Below are 24725 nucleotides of genomic sequence, written 5' to 3'. Positions count from 1 at the left end.
CCCCTCCTCCCTGCATGCCCACACCATCGCATCCCCGGTTGCATCAGCCGGCGCTGCCTCCCCACGTGCGCCTCTTACCGAGCGGCCGCCGCCGCGCCGCCGGCCCGGGGGAGCGGCGCGCTCAGCCCGCGGCGCGGCGGGAGCAGCGGGAAGGGGAGCGCCGGGAGCAGGCAGCGCCGCAGCATCGCGCCCATCACCGCGCTCGTCATCCCTCCGCGGCTCTCCGGAGCGCCCGCGGCGGCCGCTGGCACGGGGCAGGGGCGGGAGCGGGGCCAAGGGGGCGGGCGGGGATGGAGCACCGCCCGCCCCCGCTCCCCGCCCCGCCGCTCCCCTGATTTGGCTTCCGCCTATTTGTTTGCAAGAAAGAAAATCCCCAACCGTATCACCCCCAAACATCAGCTCCGACAGGTAGGAACCAATAACTTCCTACCCCCCCGCAATGAAAAGCACCCAAAGCTTTTGCGTACTCAACGTTTATTAAAAATAGTATGAAATGGTCCCTGGGAGAAGTTACAATACTAGTAGATGTCCCTTTTCCTGGTTGGTTGGTCGGTTGTTTCTCCCTCCCTCCCGCCTCCACTGATTGCATGAGATGCGAGTTAAACATTTCCTAAAGCTGTTAAAACAAATCTAGATGTGCGCCCACAGATTTCTCTTCTATCCATATTTACAATACTTTACAAGCTATATTAAATAAATATGGGCTCTGCTACACCTCGGCGTCTTAAATATGTACAACATTATTTCTCAGTCGGATTTTACTACATAGATAGGGGTCCTATCAAAGGGGGCGTGCTGACTGGAACAAGTATCCCTGTGGTACGAGCTAGTAAGTACCATGACCAACCAGCCCTCAAAATAACATTTCCTAGCCAATGCAAGATATGTGTGGTAAATAATTTAGTCAGTTCTAAAAATTCAAGTCCTCAGATCTTAGTCTACAAGTAAGTTATAGCTGTACACTGACAACGTCAGGTTTTCCTCATGGTAACCAATGTAGTAAATAATCAGCTGTTCTGGAAGTACAGTGCTCTGTAACTGAGGGAAGTGATCCATGGTTAGTAAAAATAGTATTTCAGTGAAATTCCTTTGTTTATTGATATGTTTAACTTGGTACTGGCTTTATCCATGTTATCTGGAAATATGTAAGCACCAAAAAAGAGCAACAGTCACACAAGATGATCACTGTAGATGTATCTAGGCTTTCCTTTCGGTACAATGTTTTCAAGTAACAGAATCCAAAGCTGCCCAACAAAGATGATGAAGGGGAGTTAAGCGTAGGCGGTATTGGAAAGCCTGTCCTTGCTCTAAATGGCAGCATTTATTCTATACAGTATTTGCAAAAGAATGGAATGTATTCTCATTTTTAAGCCACTTTTTATTGTACATAAATTGGATTAGAGTCAGCCCTGACTGATCTACAAAATATGTCTTTTACCTCTTTCTGTCAGGAAGGGTCACTTCCTGCTACAGGAGATGCATGCCCTGGGGACTGCAGCTTGTCACTTAACCAGAACTCTCACTGAACTGCCCTATGGGCCAAATGTGCCCCACAATTAGTATTTCACCCAAGAATCTGGCCAAGCCTCATTCTGTCACAGGGTTACTGACACTGGGACTTGAACAACTGCCCAGCAGGTCACTGTGTTTAACACAGCTTTCTCTCAAACTCCACACAGCAGCTTTTGACTGCTGGGTGCTGACCTACAAGATACTCATATTTTGCTTGTGTGTCACAAACACCACTATCACTGGAGGTACAAAAATGGGTCTAGCCCTCTTGACAAGCAGCGCAGCTCCCCCTGTAATGCCAAAACCATTCCCCAGGCAAGGACTGTGTCACATACACAGGTTCTCATAAAAAGCCTCCACTGCCTGTCTTCTGCCTCCTATGCAGCTCCAGAAAGTAGAAGAGGCTTCAGACACAGAGCTAGCAACCTGCCACAAGTAATAGGAGTATATCTTCTTTAAAATGTAAGAATCTTGCTCTAAAATAATGTAGTGTATGCATTGGTCCCACACACTTGGAATCTGTCTGATGAAAAGTATGTGCAAAAAAGTACGTGCAATTGCACACACAGCCTGTTGGTGTAATCACCAGAACCCTGCTCAGAAATCTGCAGTCACAGGAGCAGCTGCTCAGCTAAATGTTCCTGTCTGTAAGCAGAGTAATCACACAGGTATTTTGGATGCAGAACACTGGACATCAACTGGAAAGTCTAAATACTAAGGTTTCCAAACGACAAAATGGTTTAAGAATCAAATGGCATCACACCTGGTTTGATGGCAAGAATCAGGGGGCATCACACCTAACAAAGGAAGAGATGTGAAGGTTCAGTAGGAGATGAGAAGATCACATGCCCTACAGAGAGACCCCAGACAGTGCACATGTGGCCTTATTCACATCCAATATTCTAAATCATCTTTAAAAGATACATTTTGCATCTATTTACAACATTATTGTGATACAATGCCCGATAGTGTAGTATTATGGAAATACATGATACCAGTACTGATTGTCCTAGTATATACTCTGTCATGATAAGGCAGTACAGCTAGAAATTACTGAAAGCATCAAGCAAAGCTACTTGAACTGAGACACTGAAACTTTTCCCTTAAAGACTGGACAATATTCTGCTGATTAGGAGATGGTACTCTCCACAGGTAGTCATTCAGTTTATCTGAATCACTGTATGCAGTCACATATGGGCTAAGTGCATGTTTGCTGCTGGCAGACTTTGCAGGAGTACAGGAGACAGTTTTGCCACAGAACGTTTCAGAAGGAACAGCATCTGTGTTACGCAGTTTAGGATCTGATTTCCTTGTTTGGTTCTGAGAAGTCTCCAAGTCAGATCCCTCATCTTCGGACTTTATTTCAACATAGTCATCATCATCCCCTTCTCCTTCTTCGGAATCTTTGAAATTTGAAAAATAGTTCTGAGTGGCCATCTGTGCCGTCAGAGGGGAGGCTCTGTTCACTCTCAGGACCTTTTGAGAATCCTGCAGAATCATATCTGAACAGTTTTCAGGGATCTGCTTTCTCATCTCCAGCCCCGTACATCCTGAAGCAATTCCAGGAGTTTGATGGCTGTTGAACCGAAAGTTCCTATTCAAATGGAGCCTTTTCTTATCAATTTCATTATTATATACAATTGATTCTCCAGACCTATTGACCACTATTGAGGACGAGGACTGTGACCTGCTGTATGCCTGTGGTTTTACACTGCTTACTCTCCTCCCAAGTGAGTTATAGACGTGATCTTGATGCAAGTTTTCTTTGTTTGGTTGGCTTATAATGGTGCTCCACCTCTGCGCTGGGACATGCAAACGGTTGGAAATCTGAAGGGAAGGTACCGAGCCAACAGATAGCAACTGCTTTGAATTGATTTTTGTACCAGCTTCTGTATATGAGTTCTTGGAATTCGAGTCCTGGGATTCAGACCAGGGAGAGAAGTCTGCCAGCTCACCGTTACTGTATGTAGAATGCAAAAGCCAATCTTCTGCTCTTGAGCATTCACTGGCAGGCTGGGAACCGGGAGGACATGTGGCCATGGGTGTGGAAAACCTCCCAGCTGACTGCTCCTGAGGAGGGGCCCCGCCTTCCTTTTGGACCTTAGGAGTACTGTCTCTGAAGACAATTTGGTCATAAAGCTGGGAATATTCAGCTATTCTGGCACCTAGAAAGAAGAGAGAATTAACTTAGCAGAGACAAGGAATCCATTTCAGTGAATCGCAAAAATTTCAAAATCTCAAAATGCTTAGTATCAGTAGAGAAGAACTTTCAGTTGTGTCAATACATTTGGCCTCTGCAAAGTAACATGAAACATTGGAGGCTGGAAAGGCCTATGCATCACATTTCAGTACACTTCATTAAGGAAAAGAAGCATAAAATATCTTGCTACAGTGGGCAGTCATGTAGGACACAGTGCAGCACATGGTTCCAATAATATGCTGCTAGTTTCAAGTTAAAGTGGAAAAGAACATTCTAAAAATCACCTAGTAAATAACATATTTAGGGACTTTTAAAAATATCACAAGGAGGCAAGAATGACATTGGTTCATGGAGTCTGCTGGCTCCACATCTTCCATTTGTTTCAATTGATCATGGGAAAAAATAGTTCCAGAGCTGTTGCATACCCATGATTTTGCACATTCATTAGCTGATAGAAAGATTATCAGCTCTTTCTTATCTGACCACATTCCTTATGGATATGATTCTGAATGTACCTGAGCAAATGTATGTGACATGTTAGAAGGCAGACCGACTTGAAAAAACACTGGTTTAGTCAAACTCTCAATATCACACCATTAAAGGAAATAACTGCTTTTCTGTAGGGAGGCCAATAAACAGTGCTTCTGGCATGATTTCTACTACCACCCTCAGTTGAACTGCTCTTTCCTGACACTGCCCCGCTATTTCTTCCCAAAGTTATCAAGTAACAAGAAATGAGATATAAAGGCCCATTCATGTTAAAGCAGTCTGGGAAAATTAATTTCAGTTGTAACAGAAAATACAATCCTGATACTCTATGACCAAGGTGAGGAAAACTCATAATCTTCCAGTTCAGAACATAAAGTTCACCGAAAGTTACTAAAGAAATGTATCTGTACAGAAATTATTTTAACATACCAATAGCAGGACCTCCTTGTTTCTTCTCCTCCAGAATAGCAGCAAGGTCTTTGTGTTTCATTTTCTGTTGTCTGCTAGCTGGCTGCTCCTGCTCTGGACTTTTAACTTTCAAAAGCTGGTTAGCCTTCTTAATTTTTTGGCTGTACTGCCTTGCCATCATAAAAACTCTGTTCTTTGTTTTATCCATAACAACCAAGTCATTTTCCATGCCCTCTGCAGGTGTGCTGGACAGAACACTACTGGTGGGCTCATATGGACTATCCACAAAAGGCATCTCACTGGACAAGGAAGACCTGTTCAAACTCATAGAGTTCTTGCATGGTGTAGTGTCTTCAAGCCTGAGATTAGCCTCACTTATGGTGGCAGCCCTGGGCTTCACAGTTTTAGGGAAAATAGGAGCTTCTGGCAGAGAGAGAGTAGACAGCGAGTACTCTACATCTTTACTCAGTTCAGGTGTGCTACCAGCATGCAGCCTTTCCTGCATGTCATCCTTACAAACAGGAAAGGCTGCAAGGACGCGGTCTCTTGTCTTTTCCTCATTTTTCTTGATGTAGTTCTCCAGGTCGTTCCAAATCTCATCTACTTCTTCTGAGAGTTTATCTGCTGCAGACTTATGTGACAGCGAGTCAGAGTTGGAGGAGCTATCTACTAAGCTCAAGTAGTCATTGTCAATGGGAACATGATGGTAAGGACTTTCATCTTCACTGAACTGCAGACTCTCCTCAGAAACAAAATGTCGTAGATTGTCACAATATGCAAAGTCCTTTTCCAAAAAACTCCTCCTCTTAGAGGATTTTAAGGGGTCACATTTAAAATTCAATAGAGATGTTTCTGGAAGCCGTATGGTGTCATAGATGTTGTCTTCAACAATTCTGAGCTCGTCCAAACTTGAAGTTGGTGCTTCTTTACTGAGTAGTATCTCCTCCCTACTAGCATGAATGGAGGTCCTCTTTTGATTTGCTGTTTTCTTTTTGGAAGTTGAATCTGACCTGCTTTTGTTTTCAGTCTCATACAGAGAGTCTCTAGCTGATCTCCGGGGCCCACGGTGTGTCTCCTCCCTTCTTGTCAGACCCATCAGCTTTAAGTCTTCATAGCTTATATTATCATAGACATGTTCAATATCATCGATAGTCAACTCCTCTGAAGATTCAGGATACGCATTCCTAGCGCTCCCCTCTGCTGTCTTCATCTCCCTTCGAGAACCTCGCTCCCCTGTTTTATACCTGGTGCTGGCTGGACACGTGTTGCTTTCACCAGCACTGCTGGCCCGTCTAACAATTTTGTGACGAGTGGGGCTGGAAGTCTCATTTTGATGCGCTTGTCCCAAGTGCCAGCTGCATGGACGCCCAGAAGAACCCCTCCTTTCTCCCCCAGGAGCTGAACTTGTGTTGGATGTAGACACAGATGGTACAAACATCTGGTAATCATCTTCATCATCTTCGTTCTCATAAGGTGGGCGCCGGCTAGGGAACAATGCCTGCCTGATCTGATGGTCTGTCCAGATGTTTCTAACAGAGGTACCTCCCCCCAGGATATTCATGATCAGAGAGCTGCTCTGGGGTGTGCTGAATTGTCCAGGAGACTGTGGCTGTCTAGTTGTGCAGGAAAATGGAAGATCAGTATTCAACTGCATTGACTCTTCATCTGAAGGGTCCTTGGAGCTCTGTGGAGATTTGAAAGTTGCAGGTAACATTAGCATATCCCTGTAATAATACAGCAATTCCCTCTTTTCACAGAACTGCCATAGCACTAGGGTCTCCTGCAGCAGAGACTCACATGGAGATGGGCAGGGCAAGTGCTCTCTCTCAGCAGAGAGAGCCAAGTTGGCAGTGCCAGACTACTCTGCCTCCTAATCCTTACTGTGGCTCAGAGTTCACTCTTGGTGTTTAATAGCATCTTACTTCAAATACAAGACAGTAGCTTATGTTAATGCATGAGTAATTAAAGGCAAATTTGTTTGGCAGGAGTTAGATTAAACCTTTTACGCTAACTCTGCAGTTTCACAGTTGGATTAAACTAATCTGACTCTGGGCTTGTGCCAAAAGTTTTATTCTTCTCCTTTTCCTTGCCTAAAACCCTAGCAGAAAGGAATTTTATGCTCTCTAGCACATGTCACTGAAAATTTCTTTTTCTTTTTAGTGTAAGTTTTCATCCAGATCTAATTTACAGCAAGGCCACGTGCTCACTAATCCCAAAATAAAGGATGCTTTAGATATTGCTGGCTAGAGTTTGGGGGAGAGGGGAGAGACAGAAAGATAATTCCTTTTGTCTTCAGTTAATGCTGATTGGTTTGGTTGGCTGCTTGTTTTTCCCAGCCCCCAAAAGAAAAAGTCTTTTTGTCATAGATATTAATATTGTAATGATATGAACACTGAACATTGATACGTGACATAAATAGAAGATGACGTATCTGTCAACCTAGAGAAAACAGATTTCTTTGACATATCTATGATGCATAGCAAAATAGAAGTAAAAAATAATTACTTACCTGCATTTCACATTTATTGAGATTGAGACTTCTCCGTTTTTCAACATTTTCAGCAGCTTGACTATTAAGTCTTTTTCTTCCCCCTTTTGATTTCTGCAGTGAGTTTTGCTGTGATTTTAAAGAAAAAAAAAATGGGAGGGGTAATAAAATCTACAGTTGTTTGTACAGTCTAATTTAGAGGAGTTACTAGGAGCTAGAACATGTCAGGGACCTTCACTGGGAGATGAAACAACTTAGGAGCTGTCAGCATCACCACAAAAATTACTCAGAGTTTACAAAAACATGTAAAAGTATCATTGCCACAGTGGTTAGTAGTAATTGGTACCACTAAGTATCAACTGTTTTGGTGGTATTTTTTGTGCTTACTCATTCTTTCATTCTTACTTATGTTGGCAAGAAGGAGAATTAGAAGACACTGCACTACACTGGTACAAGATACTATTTTGTCAAATACTTCTAATTCAAATAGTGCAATTTCAAAGAGGAAATGCAGTCAGCATTGAAAAGAATTTCAATAACTGGTTTTAGATAATTCACAAAATAAATTAACCACATAACAATATGATCTCGGTATCAGCTAAACCAAATAAACTGAAAATGCAGATTCATTAATACAGCCACATTTTGGATATTTAGTCTTTCAAAGGCACTACATTTGTCTGGAAACATCATACTGTGTAAGAAAAACTACCATCTGTGGAGCAGTAAAAGATAAAGGCTCTCATTTTCAGAAATCCTACTCAAAACTGCTCATGTTCAAGTTCACACATTCGTAGCTCCTGCCAGAGGCTCATGGATCAAGAAACATCCCATCACGTGCAGCAGTGCCTGAATCTTAACTTAATATTCAAGTCCTTGAAGGGACTGTCTCTGCATTCAAGGAGTCAGCTGAAGAAGCAATGAAAAGCCAGTTGTGTGCAACTGTTGTGTAATAGATAAAACTTTTCTGTAACGACTAGGTAGGAGGACTGCAAAGGACTAAGTAAAATTCAAGCAGTGGGAATTTCTCCCTCTGTATCGGGGCTTTTGTATCTTCTCTGTTGAAATGCAAGTGAATATTGTGTGAAGTCTAAATAAAAATGTTTCTAAGGAGAGAAAGTTATAAACATTTGCAACACATTTCTATCTGTTATACATATAATTTTAGATCTTCTTCCATTCTCCCCAGGGCAAAGTTATTTTATTTTTTCCCCTCTTTTTCCTACCTGTTCAGACTCTTCTTCATCATCAGCATCAATCTGTTCCGTTGCAGAAGTCTGAAGAGTTTCATCATGATCACTACTGTAGGCTGGTTCAATAGACTCTTGAAACTGACTCTCCAGCCCACTGGATTCCAGTGAAACCTTCTTCCTAGAACTCAGCAGGGCTTCACTTGATCCTAGTTTGGTGGCTTGAGATAATAGGGCTCCTTCAATGCCCACCCGCTTGAAAAAAGAAATCATGGAACTCTGATAAGTTTATAGAGATTCTATATTTTAGTAAGATCCTCTTACGTCAGACTCACAGGCAACGTTTGACCTACAGTCAATTAGCTGCACTGAAACGAGATTTATAAAGAAATAAGTACAATAACCAGTACTCTTCCATATAATATTTAGAACTGAAAAAATATATGCAAAGGACCCCATTCACATTGAATCCTGAGCTTTGATATTATGGCATGACAATGAAGTAATATCTATTGTAGTCTGTTTATAACACACACACACTTTTTAAGTTCCATCCTAAATAAAACCCTGAGACCCAAAATTCAAAATGAGACTTTCAAACTGCACTGGGAATTTCAATACAAGTTCTTACAGACAACGTAAAAATTAGAAATGCTCATTATAATCTGCTTAAGCTTCATGTGCTCTGTTTGGTGATATATCATTATATATATATATATATATATATATATATATATAAATGTACGCATACATACATATATATATCTATCTCAGAGGAAGTTGAAATTTTCCAGTCTTATTTAATAAATACAAAGATAATAAGATCCAAAGAATAAACACTATTTTTATACACTGCACTTCCTTGATTCTAGTGGTATTTTTAAGTATCCTATAGCACTAGTAATTGATTGGCCTGTAGTATAAACCACAACCATATATGGATCAGTGATTTTTTTCTTTATTAAATATTCCCAAAACAATAAGCTGTATTTGTACTTCTTTCATTCCAATAATCTTATTTGAAATGCTAAATAACATTTATGGATTTGTTTTCATTCTTAAGGTCAACACAACCAAGAAGATGCAGATTCTCCAATAAACACTGTACTCTAAAGTCATATGAATGGGATAGGAATGGCAAGGAATTTAAGAAGTGGCTCACCTTCTGCATATCTGGGCTTACATCTGAAAACAGAAACACATCAATGAATAATCAAACTGGTGTCAGTCTATGCTCATTTCAATGCTACCCCAATTATGAATTGCCCGAAGGGGGTTGAATGCCGCAGCAATTGAGCAAACAGACTATACATGATTTCTGATAAAACAGAGACAGCATGAGCTCTACTAGAGTTTCACTTGAAGCCCTGATTTTGCAGCACTGCTATGATTTGAGGAACTGTTCACAATCACCAATACTTGGTGTGTTCAGTTCCTAGGATGTTTACCGGACCAATCCACAGGAGTGGAAAAGCAGATATTAGACTTAAATACAATAATTTTGGATCTTTTTTTTCCCCCAAAATTCCTTTTCCTCCCCCTGGTGTATTTAGGGACAGTTACAAGAAAAAAGAATCTGTCTTCAGTTGTTCTACAAAGTACAGAAGCACCAAGTCAGTAAGCAATACACAAGGTGTCTTACCATTTGACTTTAAAACTTTGTGGACTCTAGATGAGGGCTCTGAAAAAGACAACATGTTTACCCACTGTGGCATTCCAAAGAAAGCTGTGGGCATCCTGGATTACTTTTTACAACATATAGAAAAATTCAAACTTCTAAGCTCATTAAGTGAAACCAGATTTTAATTTCTTTATTGCAAAATTTCCTCACAACGATTTTTTGAAGCATGAAATCCACAGCTGTTACCAAAGAACATATTTGTTCCTTACTGCAATAGCAGCTGCCCTCCATTCATCAAGGCACACATAAATTTTTATCCCATGCTAAGATTCCTGCTTTCAAAAGACCTGGTCACTTCTGTTATTGCTCTACGATGTTGGAGTTTTTCTATTAGAAATATGCATAAGGTACCAAAGTCTTAGATGGGCTTAGAAAGTGTAAGCAGCTGAAGATTACATAGGACACCCTTTGAGCAGTATTCTGTATTCTTCCTTTCACAGAAAGAGCAACACCAATATAACAAAGGTGTGCAAACACCTCAGAAACAAGAGAGAACATACCTCAAACATAATAAGATTTTGACTGCTTTTCAGACACAAATGCTGCTGTATGTTAAATCATTACATCAATATTCTCATGAGCCTTAAGTCATTCCCAAGATACAATGTTACACACCAAATTGGAAAGGTCTTTAAGGAGGCAAAGAGGGGAACACAGGGATTGCAATATGAAATCACCCAGCTACAAAGACATTGGTAGTGTCCTTGAGAGTAATTATTAATATATGTTTGAGCTAGGAGGGCAAAAAAAGCCCAAAGTCAGCAAAGCCACCTCTCAAATCTCTATTATCCATAAGACAAACATTACACTTAGTACAGATAGTAATCATGTTTTGAAATAATAAGCCTATCATCAGGGTGGAACCACTTTAGACACAACAATAACTGCAGTAAGGGGGGATGTCAGATTTAAATAATGTGAGTGGCTTTCCTGCATGTGCACTTCAATCTATTAGAGAGTGCCATCTGTTCTTTATACATACATCATTACAAATGTATATTCCTTAAATGGAAATAGTAGATTAAAAAATAAAAAAACAAGAAATGGTTAATAAGATACTCCATCCACATCGGAGAGATACTATGCCACATTAAGTCTACCTGTAGTGCAGATTAAAAACTAATTCCATATGCCCAGCCTAATCCACACCTAAAACAACCTTGCTTGTGTTTCCTTTCATCATCTATGGTGTAAATGAGTTTATTCACCTGATTTCCTTCTCACTCTGTGAGGAGCAGTGCCTTCCTTAGGCTGGTATGATGATTTCATTTCTCCCTCAGGGCTATAGTGGAAGCCTGGGTGATCTGTGGAACAAGCAGAGGCACAGGGAATAAGAGAGTGACAAGGATGGCACTTCACACACCTTGGCAGCTCCCTGTGGAGGCAGTGCCATCACCCCTTCATGCCTAATACAGCTGCACATCATGAGAGCCTACAGCTACACAAGACATGCAGCTGTAGGGCAGCTGTTACCCAGGCAGCCATGGAATGCTTTGCCCATGTAGCTGTGCCTGGCTCCAGAGGGCTAACCCAGGAACATTTATCCACCACCACCACGTTTGTTTGCCAGTTTTTCAGCCAGAGCCTTCCCAACAAACTCTGCAGGATCTGCATCTAATTTTTCCAGCAGGGTCATAATTCAAGGAACATAAGCCTGGCATTCCTCCATCTCAGATGACATGAACAGCTAAAGCCAACATTTTGAAGGCGGTTTCATTACATTTTAAAACAAAAGTGATAACCAACTTACGTATTGCATCCATTTCGAGAATTGCCTGTTTGGCCTGGAAGAGAAAAAGTAACAAATGAAGAAGAGTAAACTGTTAGTAGCAGGGCAAGTTGTATTGCATATTTCAGAGAGTAGTGAGATTATATGCAAATGACAGCAAATGTAATTTGTACATTGGACATGTTATATATAGGGAGGAAAATTTTGGTGGCAGGAACTCACCAGAGCTTATCTCCAGGTCTGCACACAAAACCTGTTTTTCACTGCACCCAGAATCTTTGTCTTGCATGCCCACCTCTGCACAGGCCGTGCAAGGAGAGGAAGGGTGTGTGCAAAAAAATAATCATAATTTGGTTTAAGTAAGATTGATGCAGGATAAAGAGCATCTCATGATTGCTTACAATTTTTCCTTTATTTAACAGAAAAAAAAATCCGGATGTTTTAGGAAACATATCAGCTACTAAGCAAAAAATAATCAAAACTGAAATACCCTAAGATGCTTGCCCTTGTACAGGTGCAGTTTGGTAATTTTCCACCAGGCGTCACATGTGGACTACTATTACATTCTCCAGAAGCTCGACAGACCAAAGCCTCACAACAAGCAATTACCAGTTCAACAGGTTAAAAAAAAATAAAAATGTACAGATAACCTCAAAGATTTATTTAATTGGACTGTTCCTTTTTCAAGTGAAATTATTTCTCTGAGAAGAAAATATTTTTGGTTTCACATTTTTTACACAGATAAAATAAAAATCAAATAAGAAATAAAACTGATACAAGGGCTGAGATCGTGCTGTAAATTCTTTTTAACAACCTAATAAACTGCAATGAGTATTTACAATTTAAGTATGGATGCTAGCATAAACATTACACCTTCAATAGACTTTGCCAACAAAAAGATGAGAATTAGCAATAGGACCTGCTAGGGCTTTTTTCTCCCATAAGTCTCTTTTTGTTACACTATTGAAAATACATTTTAGTACAATACAGTGCACATCAGTCACAGGTAACATTTTTTAGCCATTACAGTATAAAACTGAGTGAAAAAACAATCATGGAAACTGAAAAACCAAGAGTAAACTCAGTGTGAAAAAAAAATCCTGTTTCCACAAGAGCCAGTGTCTGCTGTGTCTAGGCAAGAGCTAAAGAGGGTTAACCCCCTTTGAGAAGTGCTGTATGTTATACTGTGAGGCATCACCTGAGGCTCTAAGACTGGATTTCATAAATAAGATGAGATTTCCTCATTCCAAGATATTATAGCTATGATTATGATATGAGTGCCTCATTTTTTCTGGCATAAAGCTTGCTAGCTATCCCACCAAAAAGGGACAGATGTCCCAGCTAAGGATGCTGGGTTGAGGACCAGTGTGTGTAGTTGCACTGAAGTGTGTGCTGCCAATGGCTTCACTGATTAAAATTAGAAATATCTACAGTACTGCAAACAGTGCATCCCAGTGCTCTGCAGATAGACAACATCAAGCTAAGATGTGCTCCTAGAGTCAAGCCTTCCGACATTTCACCCCCATTACTTATGTCTTGGCAGGCAAATGTTGCTAACCCAGTTAAATTCTTCCGCTCCCATACCAATTATAGCAGAACTTTCCCATTTATTCTAAGGAACTTTTAAAGATACAAGGAAACAACACATTAATGAATATCCTGGAGTCTAAACTCTCTATATATTGCATGCATCTTGCAGCTAACAAGTCTGTTTTAATTTAGTATCCATACAAGGAGGTGTCTTGTGATTTTGCTTGGGTTTTTTGTTTGTTTGGTTAGTTTTTATTTTTGCTTTTTTTTTTTTTTTTTACCTTGGCAGGAATTTTAGCAGGATGATTTTCTAGAATTAACCTCTTCAAGTGAAGAATCCAAAGGCGCTTGTCTTGCTGTGACTTTGCCTGATAAAAAAAAATTGGCACCTTAAGAAAAATGCATTTATGCACTATGCAGGGTCATAAACACTGTATGGACAGGAGCCAGGTTACCCAATAGGCAGGGAGGTTTCTGTTGTACCTGGACAGTATGTTGCATTTTAGGATTTTTGTAGTGAAAGACACTAAAGCTAAGTGGTTCCTTTGGTATTACTTCAACAAGCATCAGGTTTCCACACTGCAATGAAGAGAGGAAACAATGTGAATCACAGAGGAGTTTTAGGGAGACCTGTAGACAGCACATTGCCACCTGCTCTCTGACATACCAGTATGTGAGCTTTGTATGCAAACATTTCATCTCTCTTTTTTGTAATTAGTAGCATCTTGTCAAAGAGGAACAACGTGCGCTCATTTTTGGCTCGCTGAATGCGGAATGTTCCTTCCAACACCAGCTCCCCGTAACTCGTGAGGTCTGGCCCTTTCCAGTTAGTGAGCAAACTCTGTATCTCCTGCAACAGATCAAAGAACAACAACCAAAATTAATTTCAGAGACCTTGTTGAAACAAAAGACCCAAACCATCTGCTGAGGCCATTCCACTCTCCTATAGAATGTTTAGCATCCAACAGTGGAAATGCACCAGACACCAATCCTGAGGCTGGCAGGTTATGTGTAACACTGCAGCCAGTCTGTGCTTGGATGCTCACTGCAAAGCCCACACTAAAACATGCCCTGAGTCCTGGTTTCTGCCTCTGCATGGACCCAGCAAAAAGCACTGAACTCTCTGGGGCAGCATGTAATAAAAGAGCCCAACCTTTCCTTCCCTTGCTCCCAAAGACAGAAAATCTTTTGTAATTCAGTCATCAGTCTCTGTCATGCTCTCCTCTATGTTCCCATCCAATCTCTCTTAAAATTTCCCTCCTGAAGTTGTGTGGTCTCCCACTGAATGCATTATAGTGCCATGTCCATGTCCTGTAGGCCCATCACAGAAGACACTTCTGTGAGGTGCTTGGATTGAAGAGATGATTCCCAGAACACTAAAGGACCACAAGTAATTCAGTCAACTAAAAATCTGAATATTTGCTTGTATATTAGTGATTTCTGTAGATTCCACAGATATTTCTCACCTTATTTATTACTTAAGAGGAAAAAAAAGGTTGGAGAAACATCTAAGAACGTCTTCACAAGACTGTGTCACTTAGGTATAGCTATTCTGTTTATTTAAACTTCTTGTGCTTTCTGTCAATGGCAATGATATAGAACTTAAGCATGGGACATCAAATTCTAAAAGCAGGCTAAACTTTTAACTAGGGAACTCTTTTAAAACATCCATAGGACTTTGAACCTGGCAGCATTAGCAAAGCAGGGACTGATTGCCTCATCCTAGGTTGGCCATTCTAGGACATTAGATTTTCACAGAGCTTTCAGCAAGAAAACAGCCCAGGCCATTTGAAGCACCAATGCAGGCTAAAGCATTCACACGAATAAAAGCCCAAAACAGCCCACTTTGGACTATACAGACAGTTGTTAAAAAAAAAAAAAATCTTAAAAAGTTGTATTGTATCAGCTCTCTCCAGTAACTTGTTAATAGAGTCAGGACACAGCAAAGGGATCAAGTCCAGCACTCCTGGGGGACGCTTTGTGCAGGAACTGCTGTTGCAGTGCTTGCAGACCACAATACAGTGTGAGGGCCCACAGAAGGCCTATCCCTATGGCTGCAGAAACAGGTTTTATTTTTGTTAAAGGGGAACTATGAACATAAACAATTTCCACAGGTCCATACATTTGCCAGCTGAGCTCAATAAATAAAAAAAAGCCTTTTTTTTCCCCAAAAGCATTTAATACCTATTTGTTGCCAAATATAATTACTCAGATTTATAGCAGACTGTTGTTGAAAGTCATTAGCATGCATTTCCAGCAATATGTGGCAAAGGTTACCCTGCTGCAGGCAAGACATTGTCAAATTTTCCTTACACATAAACAACAGCAACACAAAAAATAAACAGTCATTAAAAAAACCAAAACAAAACCAAAACAAAAAAAAAAAAACAGAAAAAAATAAGAAAAACACAAAAAGGGTGAATAAATTTAATGTATGTTAAAAACTGGGCAAATAATTATATGATATGCATTTCTGAAATTAGATAAGCTTATTACTCCCTTTCATAAACTAAAAAATCCCCCCAGTTTTCTTAAAGCTATATAGATATTGAAAATGTAACATAGAAGTGTGATTCACTGGGAACCTGGAAACAGAATGAGAGCAAAACTTCTACAAAAGAGCTTGCTCTTAATACCAAAAATTACTCAGCGAGTATCTTTTCTTTCTTCTCCCCAGAAGATCTTCATTTGAAGCGAAATTAGAGGTTTTCCAAGTATCATGTTTCTAGGTTTATGCTTTTCAAAAAGCAACTGATAATGAGTTTTCTAAAACCCAAGAGGGAAGTACTTAAACAAGAATCGGCAAAAGAAATGCCTCAAAACAAAATTAATCAGCACAAAGGGAAGAAATCGGAAACCACAGGATTTCTGAACAAAGCCATGCCCTAGGGTTGTACAGCAGTGCTGTACAATTGAGGGAAAGGAAGAAAGAAGAGTTATCTTAAGTTCAGTATTACTGCAAAATACATGCTTTACAGGATGCTGCTTGTAGGTTAGAGATGTCTGAGATTTTCCTGCAGCAGTTATGACCATGGTTTCCAAGATCAAACAGCCACAGGCATGCTCAACAGGAGTCTAAATTATGACTGGCAAAGATTAAAAGAAAAGATAAACTAAAAAATGTTAATTGCGTATATATTGACAAAACCAGGTTCTCTCTGGGAACTCACCTGGAGCCTGATGGCATGTTCATGTTTCCTCTTCATGTCATTTATATGCCATGCCACTCTCTGCATGGTATCTATGGCATCCAGCACCACATCATAGCCCTCAGTGTCCTTGTCAAGGTGGTTTTCTATTTCCTAAGACAAAGGAAAAAAACAGAGTCCCCTTACTCCTAAGCGAACTTTCCCAGTTGAATGCAATAGTGTGTTTTCATCTGTACTGTTCTTTCTGTGCATCGCAATCACTCGAAGGCAAGGTTCCTGCCTTTGTTACTGATGCATGTTGCTATCAATTTGATTAACACAAGATGACTAACAAAGTCAAGTCTTTGGGGCCAGTTTAGCAGCAAGTATACTTGAAGCAGCCAGTGTGAGCAGAAAGGCACAGAAAGAGAGAGCAGCACACTGACAGGAGATTTTTCAGACAGCATTTAATGGCTTTGCTACAACACAGAACATTTCTACACACTTAGAAAACCCTGATGGAATTACACTAAACATTGCTTTACAGTTGGAGAGCAGAAAAGCACCAGGCATTTAAAATAAGGATCAGTGTCTTTACACTTCACTAGAACATGAGTCTCTAATAGGAAACATGTGTGGAAAATGTTAACAATAAAGCATGAATTTCCGAAACTTGCTTAACTCAATTCACTGAATGTGGAAAGAGTTCCCACTTCCTCCATCAATTCCTCTCCACAAAATTCTTAGCAGTCAGGGTGTTTATATGTATTTAGTCCTTCTTTCAACCACCCCCAGCATTGCAACATGTGGAAAATACTGTTCTTCATTGGAACAACAAATCTGTGTACAAAATGTTTAATCATGACAAGAATTTTACAAACAACTTTAGAATTACAGACCAGTTTTCAAAAATAAGTGCTAATCATTTGGATGCAAAGACTGATGCTGTGTTTCTAAAATAACTACCATAAATTCACCACTCCAAATAGATGCATATGGTGTGAGGTGACAAAGACAGAAAGCCTTCACATGTTGAAATCAAATACCCACAAAAGGAAGAGCATTTAAAGGAAACCAGAACCTTTCTAGCCACCAAACCTTGTACCAGAGGCAGGAACACTGCAGCCCTAAAGTAAATACATTTCTTACGTGCAAAAGCAGGTGGTACTTGAGGATGCGTTGGACAGGTTTCAGGAGGTAAGAGCCCAGGGGCAGAGAATGCTGCAGCGCTTCTTGCCGCTCTCTGAAGAACTTGGCCAGTGCCTTGTTCCTCATGCACTCTGTCAGCACAGCCACAGACCTGAAAACATTGATACACAGCTTTGAGACACTCTGTCTCCATAAGTCTGTAGGTAAAGAATTGCTTCCTTTTTAGCTTGTAAAATGTGCCAGCAGGTTCCCAGTCTAATAACTGCTGTTTCTGTTGTTTGGTTGGGCTTTTATTTTTTATTTTTTATTTAATCTTGCGCATTCAGCTATGTTCTCCCTTGACATGCAACCAGTCTCTCTTACTGGAATTATATAATCAGCATTGCAGAATAAGACAATTTTCTAAAGAAGGGTAAAGCAATGAACCACAAGAATAGATGAAACAACACTTCAGATAAGCATTTTTTAAAAAATATTTTTTTTTTAACGTAAAAGGCAAATTCCCTCCAACTTAGGAAGGGAAAAAGCCAACTTTTTTTTTCATTTTCTTTACTCATAGAGTCTAACTTGCATTACATAAACTGGCCAAGGGACAAAGGGAGGAAAAGAACACAGAATTCCTACCTTGGGTAGTTGGTGCAGTACTGTGTATATATGTGGAAATCTTCACTCTGCACAGGGAGGAAAAGTTTGCATACATTGAGATTTTGTCAAACTAGCAGCTAACATGTGCAAGATAAAGATGATGTCAAGACAACACCTCCTTCAGTTCCTGATTAATGAATTCTCTATGTTCACTGTGATAGTCCTAACACACCCAAAATTTAATATTTTCTGGGGGAATTTTTTCCTTTACTTGAAAGAAAAACCAAGAAAACCTACACAAACATAAAAATACATGACTTGGCAACAAATTCCCCAAGGTAACCTATGAAAATCTATGCATCTCAAAAAAAAAAAACCCAGAAAACCCAAAACCCAACCAAAACACCATCACTACACATACATCCTTCTAACAACTGGTTGCACTTATCTAGATTTTCTGTGTGCTGAAGCACACCCATATCATAGAATGGTAGAATATCCTGAGTTGGAAGTGACCCACAACCAGCTCCTGGCCCTGCACAGGATAACCCCAACAATCACACCATGTACCCGGTGTATTTACTGGGAGAAATGAGCTCTGCAGGTTATGTTTGGTGTGCCATTTTCAAGCAATTATAAATACTTTCACATGTGAGCACAGTCTAAGCATTAAATCAGAAGCCACAAAAACGATTTTTTAAAGAAGTAAATTATGTGAAAGCAGACAGCTATTACCCCAACAAGTTGTAACTAGATCTGGGTGTGTTTCCACACTTGCCTGTCACAATGAAATTACTCAAACTTAATACTGATAAGCTTCTTAGAGCAAGTCTGTGTTTCAAGTCTTTCTCCCCTGGCCTAAGATTTTTTCTTAATAATCATAATTTAATTCTATGAAAGAACAGATTTCCAGAATCACTCCCATGTGCTCTAAGTCCACATCTGCCTATGAACTTCTATCCCAGACAAACACAATTTCTGCAGCTTACTGGAGTCCTAAAGGCTAAGACAGCACTGCAGAATGGCAGTGTCCCCCATATCAATCACATTTTCTTTCCTAAGCCCTAGACAGATAAAACACAATACTCCAGCAGTGAATAAGACCCCAGTTTCCACTCAAAGTGTCTTCAGAACGGGCTCTGGCATTCTGCAGCACAATAGCTGTGCTCCATAAGGGGCTGTCTCTCAGGGGTCATTGCTGGTGAATGGCAAGACCAAACATCTGCATTCACAGAAGGCACAGTGCTCTAAGGAGCAGCACCCCTGGGGAGAGGGCTGACACAGGCTGTGGCTTTTGTTTTTCACTGTTGGGGTTTGGTTGTTCTTCGTTCAGCCATTCATCAGAAAGAGCCCTCTCAGGCAGTGCCCTTTGCCAATTCCAGCAGCACTGGTCCCATTCCTCTCTCCCAGGGTAAAGCAGGTTGTGCCATTCATCTCTCCACTGAGCAGTGATCCATAAGGACCCCGTACAGAGTAAGATGTTACCCTGCAGGAGTACAAGACATTGCAATTCATTTCAGGATGTCTTACTGGATTTCAGTATTCACTATTCTGAAAAAAATAACTCAAGCAAACTTCTAATAAATGTTTCTCCAGGGGAGTGTGATCCCCATTTACTCACTGGGGGGCTGTAAGCTTATTAAACTGCTCTTCTCTTAGAAACCAACAAACCAACAAAAAGAAGTTTTGATACAAATACAGTTAAATAATTTAGCTTGGTTTTTCACACTTGAACTAAGTTTGTCACTGCAGCTAGTTTTTGTGGCAGTGTTATTTATCTATGTCCCACGTCCACAAGCAGAGGAAGTGAGCCTGTGTCACAGCCAGTTCATGTCCATGCTTGCAACCCTAGCCACAGCTCCAAACCTTCTCCACTCAAAATGAAGAATTAACAAACCTCAGAGAGCCGCAGATATTACATTGTGTAATTTTCTTTGGCAATCAATACCAAACTAGCCAGGACTCATAATAAACCAGGGTGCTTAAGAGAGGACACTAAGGTGAAATTCAGTATGGTAAAAAAATGTAATTTATTTTATATATGCATATATTAATTCAAAGTTTGCATTTAGGGGATTTTGGTATAAACTTCAATATATTCCCATAGCTATGATAACAGAATATTACAATTAGAACTACCTCATAAACAGTGAAGAATATTTTGAGCCAATTTATTTTTATGTTTTTATTCAGCTCATATCATGTGATTATTCTGCTTTTCAAACAAAAAGGAAAGGAGTATCTGTTGTGAAATTTTAACCAATGAAAGTACTATCTGTAAAACAAACAAGGGCAAACACTTCAGGGTTACAGAGTAGGCTGCATGCACATTTCCCTCAAAATCAAAAGCATGTCTGAAATCCCCAGGAGCCTTTTCACACTCTTGCTCTTTGGTTTGGTTTTTGGTTTAGGGTTTTTTTACACAAGGTCAGAACTACTTTTAATGTGTTTTTTTTGTTGTTGTTGTTGTAAAAGAATTTTTGTCCAGCTATTAAATGCAGCTAATTTGTATTTAAAAAAAAAAAAAAATTCTAATGCCCTCAGTACATCTAGACCTTAAGAATGGTTTCATTATCATCCCTGCTTTCTGAACAGACATAACACCAAATTCCGTACTGCATTTAGCTGGCTACTCGCTCCAGTGAGCCAAAGCTCATTTCACCACACAGAACCATCAGAGAGCATTTACTTTTACAGAGCAATGTGAGCATAGTGCCAGGAGAAAGTCAAGTACATGTGTTTTGCCTCCAGGATGAGATTGTTGATACGCACTCAAACTTGCAGATCTCTTGTGAATCAACATTATACACCTTGCCCAGGCATTGGCCGGATTCATGTGAACATGTTGGGAAAGTGGCCAAGAGAGCCACTTCCAAGAGAAGTTCTTCCTCATCCTGACAAAAGTGCACTGCTCAGAACAGGAGCCAAAGAAAAACAAGAACTAAGATGGATTTATTATTTTTCCAAATACTTTCACAACATAAGGAAAACACCAGCTATGCTCATCAGTGTTTCTTTGGACATTCTTAAACTTGCTCAGCTTGAAAACAGTTTTGTTCACATCAACTGTCTTCAGACCAGATTAAAACTGATCTCTGCATGGACACTGGACTTGCTCCAGAGATCAGTTTAAATTTGGGGGCCCAAAGCTGCTGTGGTAGAAACTGCAAAAACATGAGACTGAAGCCGAGAGTTCATCTGCACTAACTGCAAGTCCCTCTTAAGAGCAAAGCCAAGTGTGAGCAGACCCCAGCCACACTTACACTGGTCCCTTGCACTGGAATCAACTCACTGCACATCTCCTCCACATACATTCCAGATCTTCCCACAACTCTTAGTGCACCATGCTTTTTTATAGCCATAAAAGGTGTTTTAAAAGAAAACGAGACAGAAAATGAGTGGAGTCAGTGTGCAAACTGAAGCCAGTTACCTGTATCTCCTCTTCACTAATGAGATGCTAGATTAAAGTAATTCTCCCTTTCCCCTTGGTTAAGCTGTTAGTGTGCCATTCAGAAAACATATGTTCTGAATTTCTGGGGTGCTGAGTGAGAAGAGTGATATGCCAGAGTTCAGCTCTCCTTTCAAACAACTCACTTAAATGTAAACTTTTAGAATACTGAAGTCAATCTTCTAATTAACACTAGCCTCATTACTAAGAAAACGAAACACTGAACTGGCAAAAAAACCTTATAAACAGTCTTCTGTGTGAATAATTAAGCCACAGCTAAGCTTGCACTGGAATCTTTTTATCAGTCTCCAGTTAGTTACCAGCAAAATGTCTCCAAGAATTTTACATACCAGTATTAATACAGTTCTAGACAAACAGACAGGACCAGAACTGGTATAAACTTAACTAGTACAACACTACCCTCAGAGGCAGGTTATTTCCATGCAGCAGCCATCCCACACAGTTAAACAAAAACCCATCCATACCATCTGCATCTTGAGGAAGAAAGACTGCAATTCATGGTTGGATAGCAGGTTTTAAAATAAGTGTCTGCCTGTGAGTTATTAATGTATTAAAATATTTGAAGCAGACAGATTCAATACAAGTTGCTATTAAATATTTACATTTCCATAAAGTCACAGCTTTGCATCGTTATTTTATTGGTTAATGAATTTTGTGTTACTGGCTAGTTTAGACTAAAAACATTGCCAAAGTCTGTTAACAAATCAAAGCTGCCATTTTAGGGGCTATTTACTTTGGGCACTTAGCACAAAAAATGTTAAGATAAAGATTCAAATCCACAATGATGTGTTTTTGTTCAAAGTACGCTCAAGTGTGTTTTGATAATCCTTTCCCTTAAAAGTTACAAGGCTTTTTACTACTGAAGCATGAAAGTTATACACAGGAAACACAGTCATGTATGATTGTGTGAGAGAAGCATAATATGCTATACAAGAAATTTTATTGAGCAAAACCAAATAACAAAGTTCAAAGAGAATGATCCAAAATATCAAAAATCAAGCTCCCTACATCTTCACAAATATAAAACATTTTATACAATAAGCTCCAGAGTTACCTTAACCATAACTACTCTGTTACACATACAAACCAGCATTGTGTGATTTCACATGAATGCTAAGAAAGAAACAACTTACACTTTATGCAATTACTGAGCTTCTTAAGAGTGCAAAAAAACAAGCACAGTAACTACAATGAGAACTTGGTAGCACCTTAAGATTTGCAACACCTACAATATATTCACAGTTGGGTGAAAAAATGGCACTGGGTCCCGAGATCGTGTAACCTGAGCACAGTTCCACTGGAAGCATTCAAGAAGCTCCAGCCCAGCTACATCCATTAGCTAAGGCTGTGAGCTATGACTTCAGCATGATAATATCCCCATGCTTAACTCACAGTGAAGATCTAACTCACTTGAAGCAATGAAACAATAAATGGACAAAGTCCCGTAAGGCTTGAAGGAGCACACGCTGCCAAAAAAGGCAGTTTTATTTCCACTTCTCGGTGCTGGGAAGACACAAGCAACCAAGAATGGACAACTGGAGTTTGTTAAGGCAGTCAGCAGTTGCTGTAATGAAATCCTCATGGCCAAAACCCGAACTGTGGGGTATTTTGGTATTGTTTGATTTTGCTTTTAAGTGTTTGCACTTGTCTGGATGAAGCTAAAAAATGCATGTTAGTACTGCAATCTCTAGCAATTTTGGAGCCATCAAGCAGCTCCCTGCCAATAATGCTGAAAGCATTTGACAAGGGAACAAAAGGCAAGCAATGATATGCAGATGGATTTTGGAACTAATGGACAGAAAGTCTACCAGACAAGCCCTTTCAGTTGGCCAATTTGAACAAGAACACAATTTTTTCCTGGACTTCTTATTATCAGTTGCACCATCTCCATGTTGCATCCCAGCTGGAGTAGTCCCAGCTGTCCCAGCTATAAGCAAGTAATACAGCAGAAATATCTACCAGCTCCAAACTGTTCTATCTGTAAATACCCTGGAGGCCTCCCAGTTGGCCTTCACTGCACAGGGACTCTGCTGACTTACAACTTCTTGCCCACCAGGACACCAGATCCTTTTTGTTAAATTGTTTTCTAGTCAGCCAGACTCAGCAGGCACATGGGGTTAGGACTTTGCATTTGCCCTTATCCCATTCTCTCTCTCCTTCAATTCAATTCAATTCAATCCAGGCTATTTGTATCCAGGCTAGCAATAACAACATGCCACAAACCCCACTGCAATGGGGCAAAAATGCATCCTACTTTTGTAATAGTGGTGCCAACACTAAGGTCTCTCAGTGCTTACAAAAGACAAATTACTAGATAAATTACAGCTTTCTCACACTCAGCTGAAACAAGAGATCTAGTGAAACAGCAGCATTAAGCTGGTATCATCACTCTTATTTACTCTAAAATCCCTTATGTCACAACAAACGTGCCAAACAAATTACTGAATTAATGAGAGGGTGGTCCAGTTAGTCCTAAATCCATGTGTTAGACATATTACATTGAGTGCTTGGTGCTGGCAATGCTGAGTTAAGGACAAAGTATAAAGCATGACGTGCTGGCTTTTTGGTTTCTTTGGAGTTTTTTTGGTATTTGTTTTTCATTTAGTTGTTTTTGTTGTTTTTTTTTAAATACAAAAAGGCAAATACACCTATAAAGAGATTATTCAACTTTAATCAACTACATGACCCCTCTTTCTCCAGAAATACCACAGAGATAGCATTATTTTTTTAAACACATTTGGGCTCTACAGATTCAAGACATATGTAGATTCTCTGGTGAAGTCTGCAGTGAACTAGCACAATCTGTAGCCCCAATTATTTAATTTCTTGTTATCCTACTTATTATAGCCATTCCTCTTCTCCCTGACTAGCCCTCTATGTTTCCTAGAATGAAGGTCACCTTCTTCCCTGTATTTCTGCTGCACCTAACAACTTCCCATATTCCTTAGTTTTGGCTTCAGTATTGCCCAACAGAATCAAGATGTCCTATCAATGTTCAGAAAATTCAAAGCATTACAGAGAGAATGGGATTTGAACGTTAAGGCTAGACTTTGGGCCATTCCATTTAAAAAGAAAATTTAAGGCACAGTTGTGGGTTTCAGGAAAATTTCTCAGAAAACGATATGGCCACATTTTCTACGTTAATATTGCCACCTTTTCTAAGAATG

General features: G+C 40.0%; 1 protein-coding gene across 6 annotated transcripts in view; it reads right to left on the bottom strand.

Annotated features, from left to right (window-relative positions):
* Positions 1–1272: 1272 nt before the first annotated feature.
* The window catches only part of PLEKHG1 (pleckstrin homology and RhoGEF domain containing G1), a 45942-nt gene continuing 22489 nt past the window's right edge, over positions 1273–24725 (bottom strand). The window contains exons 4-17 of one of the 6 annotated variants that reach the window (XM_062490019.1): positions 18129–18175; positions 17505–17655; positions 16398–16529; positions 13895–14077; positions 13711–13806; positions 13509–13595; positions 11719–11752; positions 11177–11272; positions 9930–9968; positions 9450–9472; positions 8324–8542; positions 7119–7226; positions 4631–6293; positions 1273–3677 (exon numbers count right to left, since the gene is read on the bottom strand). In XM_062490019.1, coding sequence (XP_062346003.1) covers positions 2575–3677; positions 4631–6293; positions 7119–7226; positions 8324–8542; positions 9450–9472; positions 9930–9968; positions 11177–11272; positions 11719–11752; positions 13509–13595; positions 13711–13806; positions 13895–14077; positions 16398–16529; positions 17505–17655; positions 18129–18175 — 3981 coding nt within the window. In that variant the 3' untranslated portion in view covers positions 1273–2574. Of the gene's footprint in view, positions 3678–4630; positions 6294–6369; positions 6387–7118; positions 7235–8323; positions 8543–9449; positions 9473–9929; positions 9969–11176; positions 11273–11718; positions 11753–13508; positions 13596–13710; positions 13807–13894; positions 14078–16397; positions 16530–17504; positions 17656–18128; positions 18176–24725 lie in introns of all 6 variants that reach the window. The other 5 variants (XM_062490022.1, XM_062490020.1, XM_062490024.1 and 2 more) reach the window with 5 other exon arrangements.

The sequence above is a fragment of the Cinclus cinclus genome, chromosome 3 (assembly GCF_963662255.1).
Source record: "Cinclus cinclus chromosome 3, bCinCin1.1, whole genome shotgun sequence".
NCBI classification, from domain to species: Eukaryota; Metazoa; Chordata; class Aves; order Passeriformes; family Cinclidae; genus Cinclus; species Cinclus cinclus.
This window is presented reverse-complemented; position numbering and strand designations above follow the sequence as displayed.